At 38.5% G+C, this 14,732-nt stretch overlaps 1 protein-coding gene across 1 annotated transcript in view; it reads left to right on the plus strand.

Moving 5' to 3' along the window:
• AASS (aminoadipate-semialdehyde synthase) overlaps positions 1-14,732 on the plus strand; it is a 52,063-nt gene that overhangs the window by 12,357 nt on the left and 24,974 nt on the right. Inside the window, exons 6-14 of the mRNA XM_003407023.4 lie at positions 788-866; positions 1,000-1,127; positions 2,520-2,668; positions 4,101-4,223; positions 4,601-4,712; positions 12,649-12,708; positions 12,912-12,979; positions 14,073-14,194; positions 14,383-14,509. Of these exons, the coding sequence (XP_003407071.2) occupies positions 788-866; positions 1,000-1,127; positions 2,520-2,668; positions 4,101-4,223; positions 4,601-4,712; positions 12,649-12,708; positions 12,912-12,979; positions 14,073-14,194; positions 14,383-14,509 (968 nt within the window). The remainder of the gene's footprint in view (positions 1-787; positions 867-999; positions 1,128-2,519; positions 2,669-4,100; positions 4,224-4,600; positions 4,713-12,648; positions 12,709-12,911; positions 12,980-14,072; positions 14,195-14,382; positions 14,510-14,732) is intronic.

The raw sequence follows: 14,732 nt of genomic DNA on the forward strand, positions 1-14,732 counted from the left end.
TCCCATGAATGGATACTCGGGATTTTGTCCTTTTCTTACCTATGTAATTTTCTGATAGTGAAGGAAGACCAGTGGTCCAAATATTTTTTAGTTGATTTTTGAGGCTTGGGTTTTTTTATTTTTATTTAATTTGAAAGGGATAACTTCTTGTTAGCGAGAGTGAAGGTCTTTTCTTGGGGTGATCTATTTTACCTCCACCGCTCAGATGCCCAAAAGTTTGGGAGGGACCCCAAGATGTCAATTTTCAAGACTTCTGTAGGAGAGCTTTGACAATAAGATACTAAGAAGTTTCTTCTTTTAAAGACTGGAATTAATACTTTCTGCCTTTTGGGATGATTTTGAGAATACATTTGTGATCCCCCGGAGAAACTTATAATTATAAAATAGATCTTTTGTCAAAGACAATAAAATATTTTGCACATAGGAGGTCACTATTTGTATTATATTGTGAGATAGTGACCTGATTTTTTCTTTTGAAGTAAGTATAGTTTCTCCACTAGAATTAATTCCGCGATGGAACAAAAGGGAAATAGAATTATTTCATTGTACCATCATTTCTCAGCACCCTTGTTGCTCTCAGTAACTTAAGTAAAAAAATTATGCCCCTTTTAAGGAGTACTGTTTAAACTGGAATGAAAGCTGGCTTGGAGACTGTGGGTAAGAGTTCCATGCATATTTCCATGTTGCTGTCCTGGTTGCAGGGCAAGTGGACCTATGTAACAGTAGGGAAAATCAACAGAAATTTTTGCAAGAAACAATGTTGGCTCTTCTCCTATTGACTTTACAGGGAGCTCAAGAAGTATTCAATGAACTACCTTATGAATACGTGGAGCCTCACGAATTAAAAGAAGTTTCCCTAACTGGAGGTATTGGAGGAAAGGGGGGAAAGAGCACCTGTATGTTTTACAGTTTTTTAACAGTCTGTGTGTTATAATATTTTATCACCATAAATCTTCATAATTTGTCAGCCACTTTACTAATTTCTTTGTCCTCTGCAAGACCTCAGGAAAGTGTATGGGACGGTGTTAAGTCGCCATCATCATCTTGTCAGGAAAACAGATGGTATCTATGATCCTGTAGAGTATGACAGATATCCTGAGCGCTACATAAGTCGTTTTAATACCGATGTGAGTACCATAGTCAGCTTTTGAGTTGGTTGCTTATGATACACTATTATTAGATTGTTTTCAAGGAGAGATATTATGAATGAGTACATTTGTTTTAAAAAAACAAAAAACATTTATTTTAAATTTCCCATATTGACTTGTCCTAAGTTCTTTGGGGACCACCAGCTGGCCGCAGGAGTTGGCTCTTAATTGTGGAGTAGCCTTTGCTTAGTGGTTTTGGTGGTCGCTGTGGGTATGCCTTTTGCTTTACTGTCTCTGTTTCTACTTTAGTTCTGCACGTACTTCATAGCTCCAAACCGTTTCCTGTGGATTTCTTTCTGTATTTATCCTGGACTGTTAGCACTGTTGGCAAAGCACTATGTCTGTAAAATTTGATCTGAACCTAGGTTTATATGTTCGATGACCACCAATAGCAGTCCTAACCTCAGTTAGCCATTCTGAAATGCATGCCACTGATTACAGCGTACCGGGGTGAAATAGTGTGGCTATCTAAGAACAGACCTGTGCCCACTGTAGAAAAAAACTACTTACGGATGTTTAAGTCCTTTTGATGGAGATCAACTGGCATCATCCCATACGAAGTACAGTATATTTGTGTATTCTGTAGTCATTGGTTATGCAACAGTCCTTCCCCAATAGAACGAACGTGAATCAAAACCCAAAATGCATTCATTTATTGTGAAAAAGGAATGCTTTAAATAATTTTTAATATGTGTGAACAGCATAGCATTTTTGGATTCTGGTAAGAAATTAAGCTGTTATGACATGTAAAGCATGTTATAAAGGGGAGTCTTATCTGTAGCTTGAGAGTGCTTGAGATGCTTGAGAAACAAACATTATGAAACTAGCTAAAACTGAATAATTTTGGATTGAGTAAATTGCCATCCCTTCTCTCTTCACCAGAAATACTGGTGATTGGATGCATTCTACAACTTAGTAATGACCCAGTTACCGTGTATGCATGCATGTAGCATTTTTCCCCGTGGAGCTTACAGATGTTATCTGATTTAATCTCATAGCCTTCCTCTGAGGAATGGGGTATGTATTAGCCCACCTGGTAGGTAAGGAAAACAGAGCTCAGGGAAGTTGAGATAGCATGAGTCAGATCACACTGTACTGGTGGTTGAGCTAGACATAGAGTGCAAGGTCACTTGACTCTCCTTTCCTTTTTCTTTGCTAGGCAGTACATCACAGAATGAGAGTATTAATATATTTATGTTCATATATTTCTCTATCATGGGAAAACTCTACACCGAAATCTGAGTGGTTATGTATTGTCTTTGCTTCAAAAGATGGCCACTAACCTGGCAAATGAAAGTGCCAATTCGGCACACTGCATTGAGACAGGTTATTATTATTTTTTTCTCATCGAATTTGGAACTTGCTTTCCAGATTGCACCTTATACAACTTGTTTAATTAATGGAATCTACTGGGAACAAAACACCCCTCGCCTGCTAACCCGACAAGATGCCCAGAGTCTCCTGGCTCCTGTCAAGTCCTCAGTTCCTAGTGTTGAAGGGTGCCCTGCACTGCCGCACAAGTAAGGACTGTAGTTCAATAACCTTGGCAGTTTTTAACAGCAGTGCCTGCTATGAGGAACTCAAAGAATCTAACGTTCCTGCAAGTCACTGGTCTTGATTATTAATGACTGTTTGCTCTTTTTTTATTGAACCTCTTGGTGGCATTTGACACAGTTAACCTTGCCTCCTTCTTGAAATCCTCTTCTCTTGGCTTCTGTGACTCCACCTGTTGGACAAATATCATCTCCTCAGAAAGATCTTCCATTGCTTCTGAAGTCTCAGTTTTCTTTAGCTCGTTATTCTGTTGTTTTCTATTTTTCCTGAAATTCATGATCACTTATTTTTCTATGTGTATGATTTTTCTCCAGTCCTACTAGAACTTAATCGCTTTAAGGCTAGGGGACCTTTTTATCTTGGTAACAGGCACCCAATACATTACCTGACATAATAGGCACACAAATATTTATTGAGTGTTGAATTGATTAATCAATAAATATTTGTGGAATGCCTTGTCTGCGTGAGAACTCTGCTAAGCTGAAAGGCAGAGAAGAGTAAAAGATAGTTGCTGCCTCCAAAATGTAGCTGGAGAAAAAAGACATCCACAGAAAACATAAATTGAAGCTATAAGGCAGCATATAAATGCCAAGAGAGTGTTATCAGCAATCAGTGTCATAGAGTTTAGAAGAAAGTAGGAGCACTGGGCTCAGTAAAGCCTTAAAAAGGATAATTGAAGATTTAGATGGGTAGAGAGGAAGATGAGAATTTCTGGTGATAGGATTGGTGCTTGACTCATAGTGACCCTATAGCACAGAGTATAACTGCCCCATAGTGTTTCCAAGAATGTAATCTTTACAGAAGCTGACTGCCACATCTTTCTTCCATGGAGCAGCTGGTGGGTTTGAGCTGCCGACCTTTTGTGTTAGCAGCCAAGCACTTAACCGCTGTGCCACCAGGGCTCCTAGGGTTTGTATAGGCAAGTGGTAATTGGACATTGGGCAGGAAAATTCTGGTCGACTTCTAAAGGGTTTAGAATGCTGGGCTGATCATTTTATTCATAATTCTAGAGATTTCTGTGCAATAATGTGAAATTTTGTAGTACTAAACAGGACAGAGGTGGTGTAATCAAACCTTTGTAAGTTATCTAAAGATGGATAACTAGGTTAACTGTAAGTAGTCTGTTGTCAATGATTTCTCTAGGGAAGGGATTTTCCACTTTAGTTTATTTATTTTTGCCTGGAGAGAATATAATTTGTATTGGAAAGATTCTTGGCATTCCAGAAGAACACAGTGGTTTTAACAGTGAGCTGTAGGAAAAAAGAACCAAAGGGTCTGGAAAATGTTTGGCTTCCACATTGAAAATTATTCCAAGCACCTTTCATTTTTATTCAGTTTTAGTCTTTTTGGAAACTTCATAGTTCTGTGCTCTCATCTAAGTATTGATGTTATTTTCAGACTTGTGGCAATATGTGACATTTCAGCTGACACAGGAGGATCTATAGAGTTTATGACTGAGTATACGACAATAGAGCGCCCCTTCTGCATGTATGATGCAGACCAGCATATTATTCACGACAGGTGAGTTGGCTAAAGTTACTAGATGGTGAGAGATTTAGAATAATACATCATACTTACCATGATATACTTGTTAAATTACTCAATATTCTACATCTTTACAAAGATTGTCCAAATTTGGAGAGAGAAGCTCAAACATGTTAAAACTTTTGCTAGAGAAACCACATGCAAATGTGAACACTTATATATATAGTATATTTAACTGGGAGTTGGGCTGCTGAAGAATGAAAACGTTTTGTTTGAAAAGTCTGGTCTATTTTCTTGTATACTTTATACAGAATTATAAATGACAGGGACACAAATATAAGAGTAGACCTCTGGAAAAGTTAGAGTGTACAAATATAATTCTGTACATCTGAATAAAACATTGCTTCTCCTAGTGTGGAAGGCTCTGGGATTCTGATGTGTTCCATTGACAATTTGCCGGCACAGCTTCCAATCGAAGCTACAGAATACTTTGGAGACATGCTTTATCCTTATGTTGAAGAAATGGTAAGCAGAACAGTGGCCTCAGCAGCCACCCTGTGCCTCTAAATAGAATTGGGGAGTGACCTTATGAATGTTCTGGTCTTCTGTATCTCAGAAATCTGTTGTAAAATGAGACGCCAGCTCTTCTCTGAGGTACTTACTGGCACTCTTTTATGTCCGTATTCTGCTGATTTTCTCAGGGGGAATGTGATTATATTACTGACTTCGTGTTAATTGCATTTATCTCTCATTATGCACATTTTATTAAGAATATTCATGACGTATGGGATGGGATTTGCTTTCTTTTTAATTTTTCCTGCTGTCTAGGTCAACTTCTATTGGGGCATTCTTACTGTGCTGTGATTAACAGATTTGACTAATCAGAAATATCGAAAATTATACTGGACTGTAGCCACTAATGCGTAGTTGCGTGATGGTTTATGTTGAGGTCAGGTGTTTTTTCTTTTGTGACCAGAGATTGATTACTGAATTACTATGTTATCTAAATTCCATTTTCTTTGCAAAAAAAAAACCTTTCTTATTTTAGTATTTATCTTAAGTGTTCATATCTTTTCTATTTTTTTCTATTACTAATAATTGTTTGCTTATGGCAATGATTCTAAAGACAGAAATAGTGGTTCTTGTCCTCTTCATTTGTAGCTTTTCTCAGGAGCTGCCACACTAAAATGGTTAGTGGGGCATGAAAAGTGAACTTCTAGCCTGTGACCTTCTTTTCATTCAAATACTATCCCATTTTGACTTTTGCTTTTCTCCTGGAATATGTCAGCAGGGAGATGTTGCAGGCTTTAGAAAATGCATGCAGCAAGCATCATTGTATTGCACCTCCTCTGTGCCAGGCAGTCTTCCGAATGCTTTATATATTTTAAATCTTCATAAGAAGCCTATGAGGTGGGTACCATTCATTAAACCCATTTTATAGATTAGGAAACTGGGAGGTAGAGAAGTGAAGGCCGAGAAGGGTTGCTGATCTAGTGCAGGATATGCAGTGTGTCTCCAGTTGTGCTTAGGGACTGAAGTCACATGAGCAGGAGAGTACGAATGCTGGACTTTACTGGAGACATAGATTTGCTCTATAGCCTTGAGCAAGGCACTTCCTTTCTGAGCTTCAGATATTCCACCTGTAAAATGGGGAGTTTGTGCTATATAACCATAATGGTCCCTTCCTGTTCTAACATTCTGTAATCTAAATGTCTGAGTGCCAGAAAAGTGTATGTGTAAAAAAAAAGTAATAATAAATTTATCCAGATGGATACCATTTTTGATGCTCTTCATTTGTTTCTCTGGTATCATTTCCTTCAGCCTGAGTAACATCCTTTAGCACTTTTTATAGTGCAGTTTGCTGACAACAGATTTTCTTAGCTTTTCTTTACCCGTAAATGCCTTTATATTGCCTTCATACTTGTATATTTTTGCTGGATTAGTACTACTTGATGTATAGTGCTCTAAGTTGACATTTTTTCTTTTTTAGCACTTTAAAGATGTTTTGCCACTGTCTCCTCACCTCCTATAGAGTCTGAAGTGAAGTCCATGGTAATTCAGCCACAATCTTTCCTCTCTTTTTGGGATTCCAGTTGCCTGTATATTAAAACCAAAACCAAATCTGTTGTTGTCAAGTTGGTTTTGACTCATAGAGACCCTATAGGACTGAGTAGAACTGCCCCATAGGTTTTCCAAGGGGCAGCTGGTGGATTCAAATTGCCAACCTTCTTGGTTAGCAGCTGCCTTTTTGGTTAACCACTGTGCTACCAGGGCTCCCCTTGTATATTAGAAATTTTGGTATTTCGCACAAGTCTTTTTCTCTCTCTTCTGTAGATAATTTCTATTGATGTTTTCAAGTTCAATGACTCTTTCCTCTGTCGTCTCTATCCTGATTTGTTTGTTCTTCTGGCCATTGTTCACGGTATATTCAATATTCTTTGCCAACACCACAATTCAAATGCATCAATTCTTCTGTCTTCCTTTTTCATTGTCTAGCTTTCATATGCATATGAGGCAAATGAAAAGACAGATGATGGCTTGTGTCAGGCACACTTTAGCACCAAAGTGACATTTTTGCTTCCTTCCTCTAGGATTATGGTGTAGCAAGTCCTTGCTGCCTTGATAACCTAAAAACAGAAGATTTTTAATGTTTTGCCCACTTTTACTCATTGGGAGGGTTGGTCTGAAATCAGTTATTTCACCATTGCTGGGTGAGAAATGCACATCTTAGAAGGTAACATGTTTTTACCTACATAAGCCAGTACTTGAGAGAATTTTAGGCAGTGTGACAAGGTTACAAATGTGAGATGGTGAGTTTTGAGAGCTGTTTGGCCAGTCCTGAGATAGGTGGTATTGCTTGAGTTTCTGCAGACTAAGTCAGCTTCCATAACCTGTTCACCTTTTTCTTGTCGTTGACATATAATGGCTCTTCAGGCAGTAGTGCTGGAATTGATCTTAGCACTCTCTTTAAGCACTGGGTACCTGTGAAAATTGATGGCCGTCTCTATTTAATAGTATTGACATGTGCATACCTGCTTACCACTAAAAAATTTAGTGTTTGGTCTTTTTTTTTTTTTTTTTTTCCCCTTCTGGTAACTGGATGGAAACTGTAGTTCCAGTAAATACACTGCCCTTTTTTTTTTAATTAACATTTTTTTTTTTTTTTTTACTGAAGATCCATACCAATGCTGTAGCATTCCAGGGCACAGGCTATCACTTTGCCACCAATATAGCAGGTTTGTTTCAGGGGAATTCAGTAAATGTTTACTGAGTGTCCCTTGAGACAAAGTGCGGATAGGGATGAAGAGAAGTAAGACACAGCCCCTGCCCTGTAGAAGCATGGGATCAAGGAAGGGGGTGAGAGAAGTGTGCAACACCTCTGCAAGGTGGAATATGACAGCCATCAGAAAGGTGCAAATATGGTTGTGGACAGAGGAGGGTCATGTCTTGTTGGTACAATCTGGAAAGTTTTTATGAAAGAAATGACTTTAGAGCTGGCTTGTTTGTGATAGAATTTGTACATTTGTGTGAGATGAGAGACATACCATGTTATAGAAGTAGCATGACAAATGCGGGAGTTGACCCAATACAGAATTTTCTGTACATATCAAGTCTAGCTGAGTAATGCTAAATTTGTTGGGACCATATGATAAAGGTACTTAATGCCAGAATTAATTAATTTGGAAAATAGTGATTAGCTATCAAAACTGTTATGTACAAGACATACCATATGTTTCATATGCTGACAGTTTTGTAATGGTTGAATTCTAGTGGGAGAAACAGGAAGTTGTAATTGAGCAGTTTTTTTTTTTTTATGTTTGTTTTTAGGTGGACTCATGGAAATTGTTCAATTTTCTTGGGAAAAAATTCAATTTAATGTTAAATAATTAAATATTATATGTATCCATTTATCATATGTATAAATTTTTTGGTAGCCGTGATGACATGGTGGTGAAGAGTTCAGCTGTTAACCAAAAGGTTGTATCTTAGTCATCTAGTGCTGCTATAACAGAAATGCCACAAGTGGATAGCTTCAACAAAGAGAAATTTATTCTCTCACAGGCTAGTAGGCTAGAAGTCCAAATTCAGGGTGTCAGCTCCAGGGGAAGGCTTTCTCTGTCAGCTCTGAGGAAGGTCCTTGTCGTAGTCTTCCCCTGGACTAGGAGCTTCTCCACGCAGAAACCCCAGGTCCAAAGGACATGCACTGCTTCTGGCACTGCTTTCTTGGTGGTATGAGGCCCCCAACTCTCTACTTGGTTCCCTTTCTTTTTATCTCTTGTAAGATAAAAGGTGGTGCAGGCCACACTCCAGGGAAACTCCCTTTGCATTGGATCAGGAATGTGATCTGAGCAAGGGTGTTATAGCCTACCCTAATCCTCTTTAACCACTGGCAGAGATTATGATTAATAAAACATAGGAAAATCACAAATGGAAGATAACCACACAATACTTAGAATCATAGCCTAACCAAGTTGACACATATTTCTGGGGGGCACAATTCAATCCATGACAGGTTGGCAGTTCAAATCCCCTGGCCACTTTGTGGAAGCCCTATGGGGCAGTTCTACTCTGTCCTCTAAGGTTGCTATGAGTTAGAATCCACTTGATGGCAGCGGGTTTGTTTTTTTTGTTTGTTTGTTTTGCTTTGTTTATTCATTTATTGATTATTTACTATCTTTTCATGTGGCAGACATATGGTAACATGCCAAGGGCAACAATGCCTACCTTCAAGGTGTTTTGGGGGGCAGATTTTGATAAAGGCTTTACAGAAAAGGCAATTCTTCAGCAATATCTTTTTAGGACAAGGAAGAATTCTTTGAGTGATCAACCAAGAAAAGGGAGTTCAAGGCAAAGGAAATAGCATGTGAGGCATCCACATTGCATAACACAGATACCTGTGAAAGCATGGCACAGGTAGGGATCTCCAAGCTATTGAAGTGTTAAGTATGAGGCCAAAGGGATGGTTGAGGTTAGAGAAGAGAGCCAGATTGTAGAGATTGCCCTGTAGACCTCACAGGGAGCTAGACATTGTATCTTGAAGTCAATGAAGAGCTATGGAATTATTTTAAATTACCACAGGAGAAATAATCAGATTAGTGTTTTATATGGGAAGTAAATGGAAGGAAGAGAGGTGGTAAGGAGTTCCCATGATCTAAGAGAGGCCTAAAGAGGACTGTGAGTTAGAGATACAGAGCAGACAAAGTGAAAAGATAGACAAGATTTCAGTAGTTTAATCATATGCTTCATAAAATTAGAACCTCATTTTGTTATCTACTAGTGGTTTCTGTCCTGGAGGTAGAGGAGTCTTCTTGAGAAGAGAGATGTCCCAAAGGTAGCTGGGAGAAGAAAGCAGTATGAGGACAAGAGGTGTGTCAATTCCATGTGTTTCCCACAGAATGCCCTGGCTTATACGCACACACAAGCATATATATATCTATATATATATATAAACAAACCAAAACCAAACCCAGTGCCGTTGAGTTGATTCCGGCTTATAGTGACCCTATAGGACAGAGTAGAACTGCCCCACAGAATTTCCAAGGAGCGCCTGGCGGATTTGGACTTCCGACCCTTTGGTTAGCAGCCTTAGCACTTAACTACTACGCCACCAGGGTTTCCATATATATATAGATACATAGATATACAGATATATAGATGTATATATATGAAGCAAAAGGAAGAAATGATGAAGTAAAAGAACTAAACAGAAGACTTCAAAGGATGGCTTGAGAAGACAAAATAAAGTGTTATAATAATGACATGTGCAAAGAGCTGGGGATAGAAAACCAAAAGGGAAGAACATGCCCGGTGTCTCTCAAGCTGAAAGAACTGGAGAAAAAATTCAAGCCTCAAGTTGCAATAGTGAAGGATTCTGTGGGAAAAATATTAAATGATGCAGGAAGCTTCAAAAGAAGATGGAAGGAATACACAGAGTCATTATACCAAAAAGAACTAGTCGACGTTTAACCATTTCAACAGGTAGCATACGGTCAGGAACCGATGGTGCCGAGGGAGGAATTGCAAGTTACACTGAAGGCACTGGCGAAGAACAAACGCCAGGAATTGACAGAATATCAACTGAGATGTTTCAACAAAAGGATGCAGCACTGAAAGTGCTCACTCGTCTATGCCAGGAAATTTTGAAGACAGCTTCCTGGCCAAATGACTGGAAGAGATCCATATTTATGCCTATTCCCAAGAAAGGTGATGCAACCGAATGTGGAAATTATAAAACAATATCATTAATATCACAAGCAAGCAAAATTTTGCTGACGATCATTCAAAAGCAGCTGCAGCAGTACATCCACAGGAACAGCCAGAAATTCAGGCCGAATTCTGGACGTGGAACCAGGGATATCATTGCTGATGTCAGATGGATCATGGCTGAAAGCAGAAAATACCAGAAGGATGTTTACCTGCGTTTCATAGACTATGCAAAGGCATTCGACTGTGTGGATTCTAACAAATTATGGATAACATGGCAAAGAATGGGGATTCCAGAACACTTAATTGTGCTCATGAGGAACCTGTACATAGATCAGGAGGCAGCTGTCCAAACAGAACAAGGGGATACTGCATGGTTGGAAGTCAGGAAAGGTGTACATCAGGGTTGTATCCTTTCACCATACTTATTCAGTCTGTATGCTGAGCAAATAATCTGAGAAACTGGGCTATATGAAGAAGAACAGGGCATCAGGATTGGAGGAAGGCTCATTAACAGCCTACAATATGCAGATGACACGACCTTGCTTGCTGAAATTGAAGATGACTTGAAGCATTCACTGCTGAAGATCAAAAACCACAGCCTTCAGTATGTATTACACCTCAACATAAAGAAAACGAAAATCCTCACTACTGGACCAATAAGTAGCATCATGATAAATGGAGAGAAGATTGAAGTTGTCAAGGATTTCTTTGGATCCACAATCAACACCATGGAAGCAGCAGTCAAGAAATCAAAAGACGAATTGCATTGGGCAAATATGCTGCAAAGGACCTCTTCAAAGTGCTAAAAAACAAAGATGTCACCTTGAAGATTAAGGTGCGCCTGACCCAGGTCATGGTATTTTCAATCACATCATATGCATGTGAAAGCTGGACAATGAATAAGGAAGACAGAAGAAGAGTTGATGCCTTTGAATTACGGTGTTGGCGAAGAATATTGAATATACGCTGGACTGCCAAAAGAAAGAGCAAATCTGTCTTGGAAGAAGTAGAACCAGAATGCTCCTTAGAAGCAAGGATGGCGAGACTGCATCTTACATACTTTGGGCATATTGTCAGGAGGGATCAGTTCCTGGAGAAGGACATCATGCTTGGTAAATACAGGGTCAGTGGAAAAGAGGAAGACCCTCAACAAGATGGATTGACACAGTGGCTGCAACAGTGAGCTTAATCATAACAATTGTAAGGATGGCACAGGACCAGGCAGTGTTTTGTTTTGTGGTGCCTAGTGTCGCTATGAGCTGGAACTGACTTGACAGCACCTAACAACAACAAATATATATATATATATATATATCCCAGTAAAAAAATATGTATGTATTATAAATGCCAATATCCCAGGAATAGCCTAGGTGTCTTGTGCTTTACATACACGAAAGTTGTTTTAAAATTTATTCTGATAGAGTAAATACTCTTCTGCCATCATCTGCTAGGTGCATTTTGTTCTTTCTTAGTTGGGTGAGTGCTCTAGACCTCAGCCTATGATTCAGGAGAAAAGAATGCCTCATTACCCCATCTCTGCCCATCAGAAACAACAATACTGACTTAACTGACCTTTACCCTTTTACAGTCTACACAAGGGTTGGGTATACTGGAAGAGAAGAACTAGAAAGATGCTGAAATGTCAATATGAGAGATGTGACTTTTTATGTTGGCCAGATGACTCATTTCTTGAAAGATAATATGAAGAGACTGTGGATGACTTTTTGAGGTCTACTTGGTGAAGTCACTTTCCCTACCATTTTTGTTGATATGCCTATACACAGAGCTAGTATTGACCTGAGGGGGACTCTCTAACTTCAGGATTGGTGGCCCCATTGTCTGGAATACTCATCCTCTACTTCTAATGGAATAGCCAGGACCTTTGGAATGGAATAGGAGGCCTTCAGAGGGAAGTCAATGGCTATAAAGCTTGGGGTGTTATTTGCCAGTTCATTCAATATGGTTCATCTAACTAGTGGGAAGGATAAGCTTTTTTGTGTGTCCCCTGCAAGCAAAGATGATTGTAATCAAATTTTAGCTTTAAAATTTTAGCTGGTGCTGAAGCAACACGTTCGTACAAGCAGAGTTGATTTCTAGTAGAATGCTTCATTGCCAATTATTTGTATTCGGTGATCTTAAAACTGTTTTTTCAAATTATTTTTTTCCTTTGACTAATATTTTAATATGGATACAAACAAAAAGAAACCTTTTTCACAGCGCCATTTACCTCTTACCAGTCTCATTTTCCTTTCAGATATTATCAGATGCGACGCAGCCTCTAGAAAGTCAGAATTTTTCTCCTGTGGTACGAGACGTAAGTTATGAAAAGAGTTCCCTTCCATGACTGTATTTTTTTTCCACCGACATCCTCACTGTCTTCTCTCCCCTTCCCCTTTCTCTCTGCCTATCTCTCTTAACATCTGTCACTCTGTCTCTTCTCTATCAATTCATGAGCCAATGTTGGTTGGGTTACACTGTGAATACTAAGGACATGTCTTGTGTCTTACATACGTTTAGGCAGTGATCACGTCCAACGGTACATTGCCTGAAAAGTATAAGTATATTCAAAAACTCCGGGAGAGCAGGTGAGTATTGTTTAAATATCATCTTATGAATTTATCCTTATCTTGGATTTGAAAAACTTGTTTAGCGGGAGTGGGGTTTATCAGTTCTTGATGTTAGGATTATGAAATATGAAAGTTTTGATAATGTGGGGCAAATTGTGTAAATGTAGGAAAACTGAACTAAGTAACTGACTGAAACCAATGGACATTCTTGTTCCTTGAACAGCAATATGTGTGTATTGTAGGTGGAAAGGAGGCAGGAAAATGTTACACTTACATTTATTTTTATTCATTTATAATTAATGAAAAGTTGTCATGGCCTAAAGATTCTGACAACAGAGCTTGGTGAAATCCCTGACACCAGGCCATTTCCATAGTTACATGTTGGTAAGAAAACTGGGATATGATTCAAAAGTCATTTAATGAGAACCACTCATATTCAAGATAAAACGTACTGAGCACTGATAATCTTATAAAGATGAGTAAGACTTAGTCCCTGTCTCAGAGATTATAGTTTATGAGAAAGACAGAATCGTCCGTCAGGAAGGCACAAATTCTAACAGACTTGCTGGTCAAGAATTAAAACTCTGCCTAGTTACTAGTCTCAAGTTTTCTACATATAATTCATGGCATTTGTGATTTCGAAGTTATGGTTCCAACTGTTTTCAAGTGACCCTAAAGGTAAATGACAAGGTAATTTCTAACGTGGATGATAATAATCTCCTCGGATTCTTGTGAGGAGTAAATAAGGTTTCGAGTGTAAAACTCCTAGCATGATTTTGAATCATGTCCCCTGGAAGTTATGAGATCAAGTTAGTCAATTATGAATGAGCCAAGCAGTGGTCCAGCATGTGTCCCATGCGTGTGATACTGGGAATTCATGAAAGTCTATGAACATATGTCTCAGAGACGTCGAATCTGCTGTTTTTCATCATATATGTGCGATAATAATTAATGAAGAATGCTTGCCTAGGGAACACCTGTTGAGGCTCTTGTTGTTAGCAATGTGGAAAGAAATAGCCACTTCAGTGTTTAGGTGTTAGTTTGGTTTGGGGGCAGCAAGATTCTGTTATTTAAAAAAAAAAAAAAAAAATTATTTCCCCCTTTTTTGTAGGGAACACGCTCAGGCACTTTCAATGGACACCAAGAAAAAGGTGTTGGTTCTTGGAACTGGCTACGTATCAGAGCCTGTATTGGAATATCTGTTGAGAGATGGCAATGTAGAAATAACAGTAGGTAAATAAGCCCTGCTTTTGGAAGCAAATGGAGAAAAAAAACCCCAACTAATTTCATAGCAAATGAATTTTAGATGACTGTTTAGAATCTAAATTTGCAAAATTATTTTTGGAGATGTTAAGATATGTTTTACTATCTAATTAATGGATGAAAATCTAAAAAGTTGACTTTTTAAATTCTTAAAATAGGTTCTGACATGAAGAATCAAATTGAACATTTACAGAAGAAATATGATATTATTCCTGTTTGTTTGGACATTGGTAAGCAACAAGAGAAGTTGGGCTCCTTGGTGGCAACACAGGATCTCGTCATCAGGTAGATATCTGGCAAGAAATGAGTCCCATACTTTTTTGTTGTTGTTGTTATTATTTTTCTCCTCCCCTCCTCTCCTCTTCTTTTCTTTCTTTTAAAGTAAAACTTTAATTCAAGTATGAATGCAGAAACACGCACAAATCATAAGTAAATAGCTTGATGGATTTTCCACAATGAACAAGTTGTATAGCCAACATTAAAATCAAGAAGCAGAACATTAATATTA

This window comes from Loxodonta africana, chromosome 8 (genome assembly GCF_030014295.1).
Source record: "Loxodonta africana isolate mLoxAfr1 chromosome 8, mLoxAfr1.hap2, whole genome shotgun sequence".
Classification (NCBI taxonomy): Eukaryota; Metazoa; Chordata; class Mammalia; order Proboscidea; family Elephantidae; genus Loxodonta; species Loxodonta africana.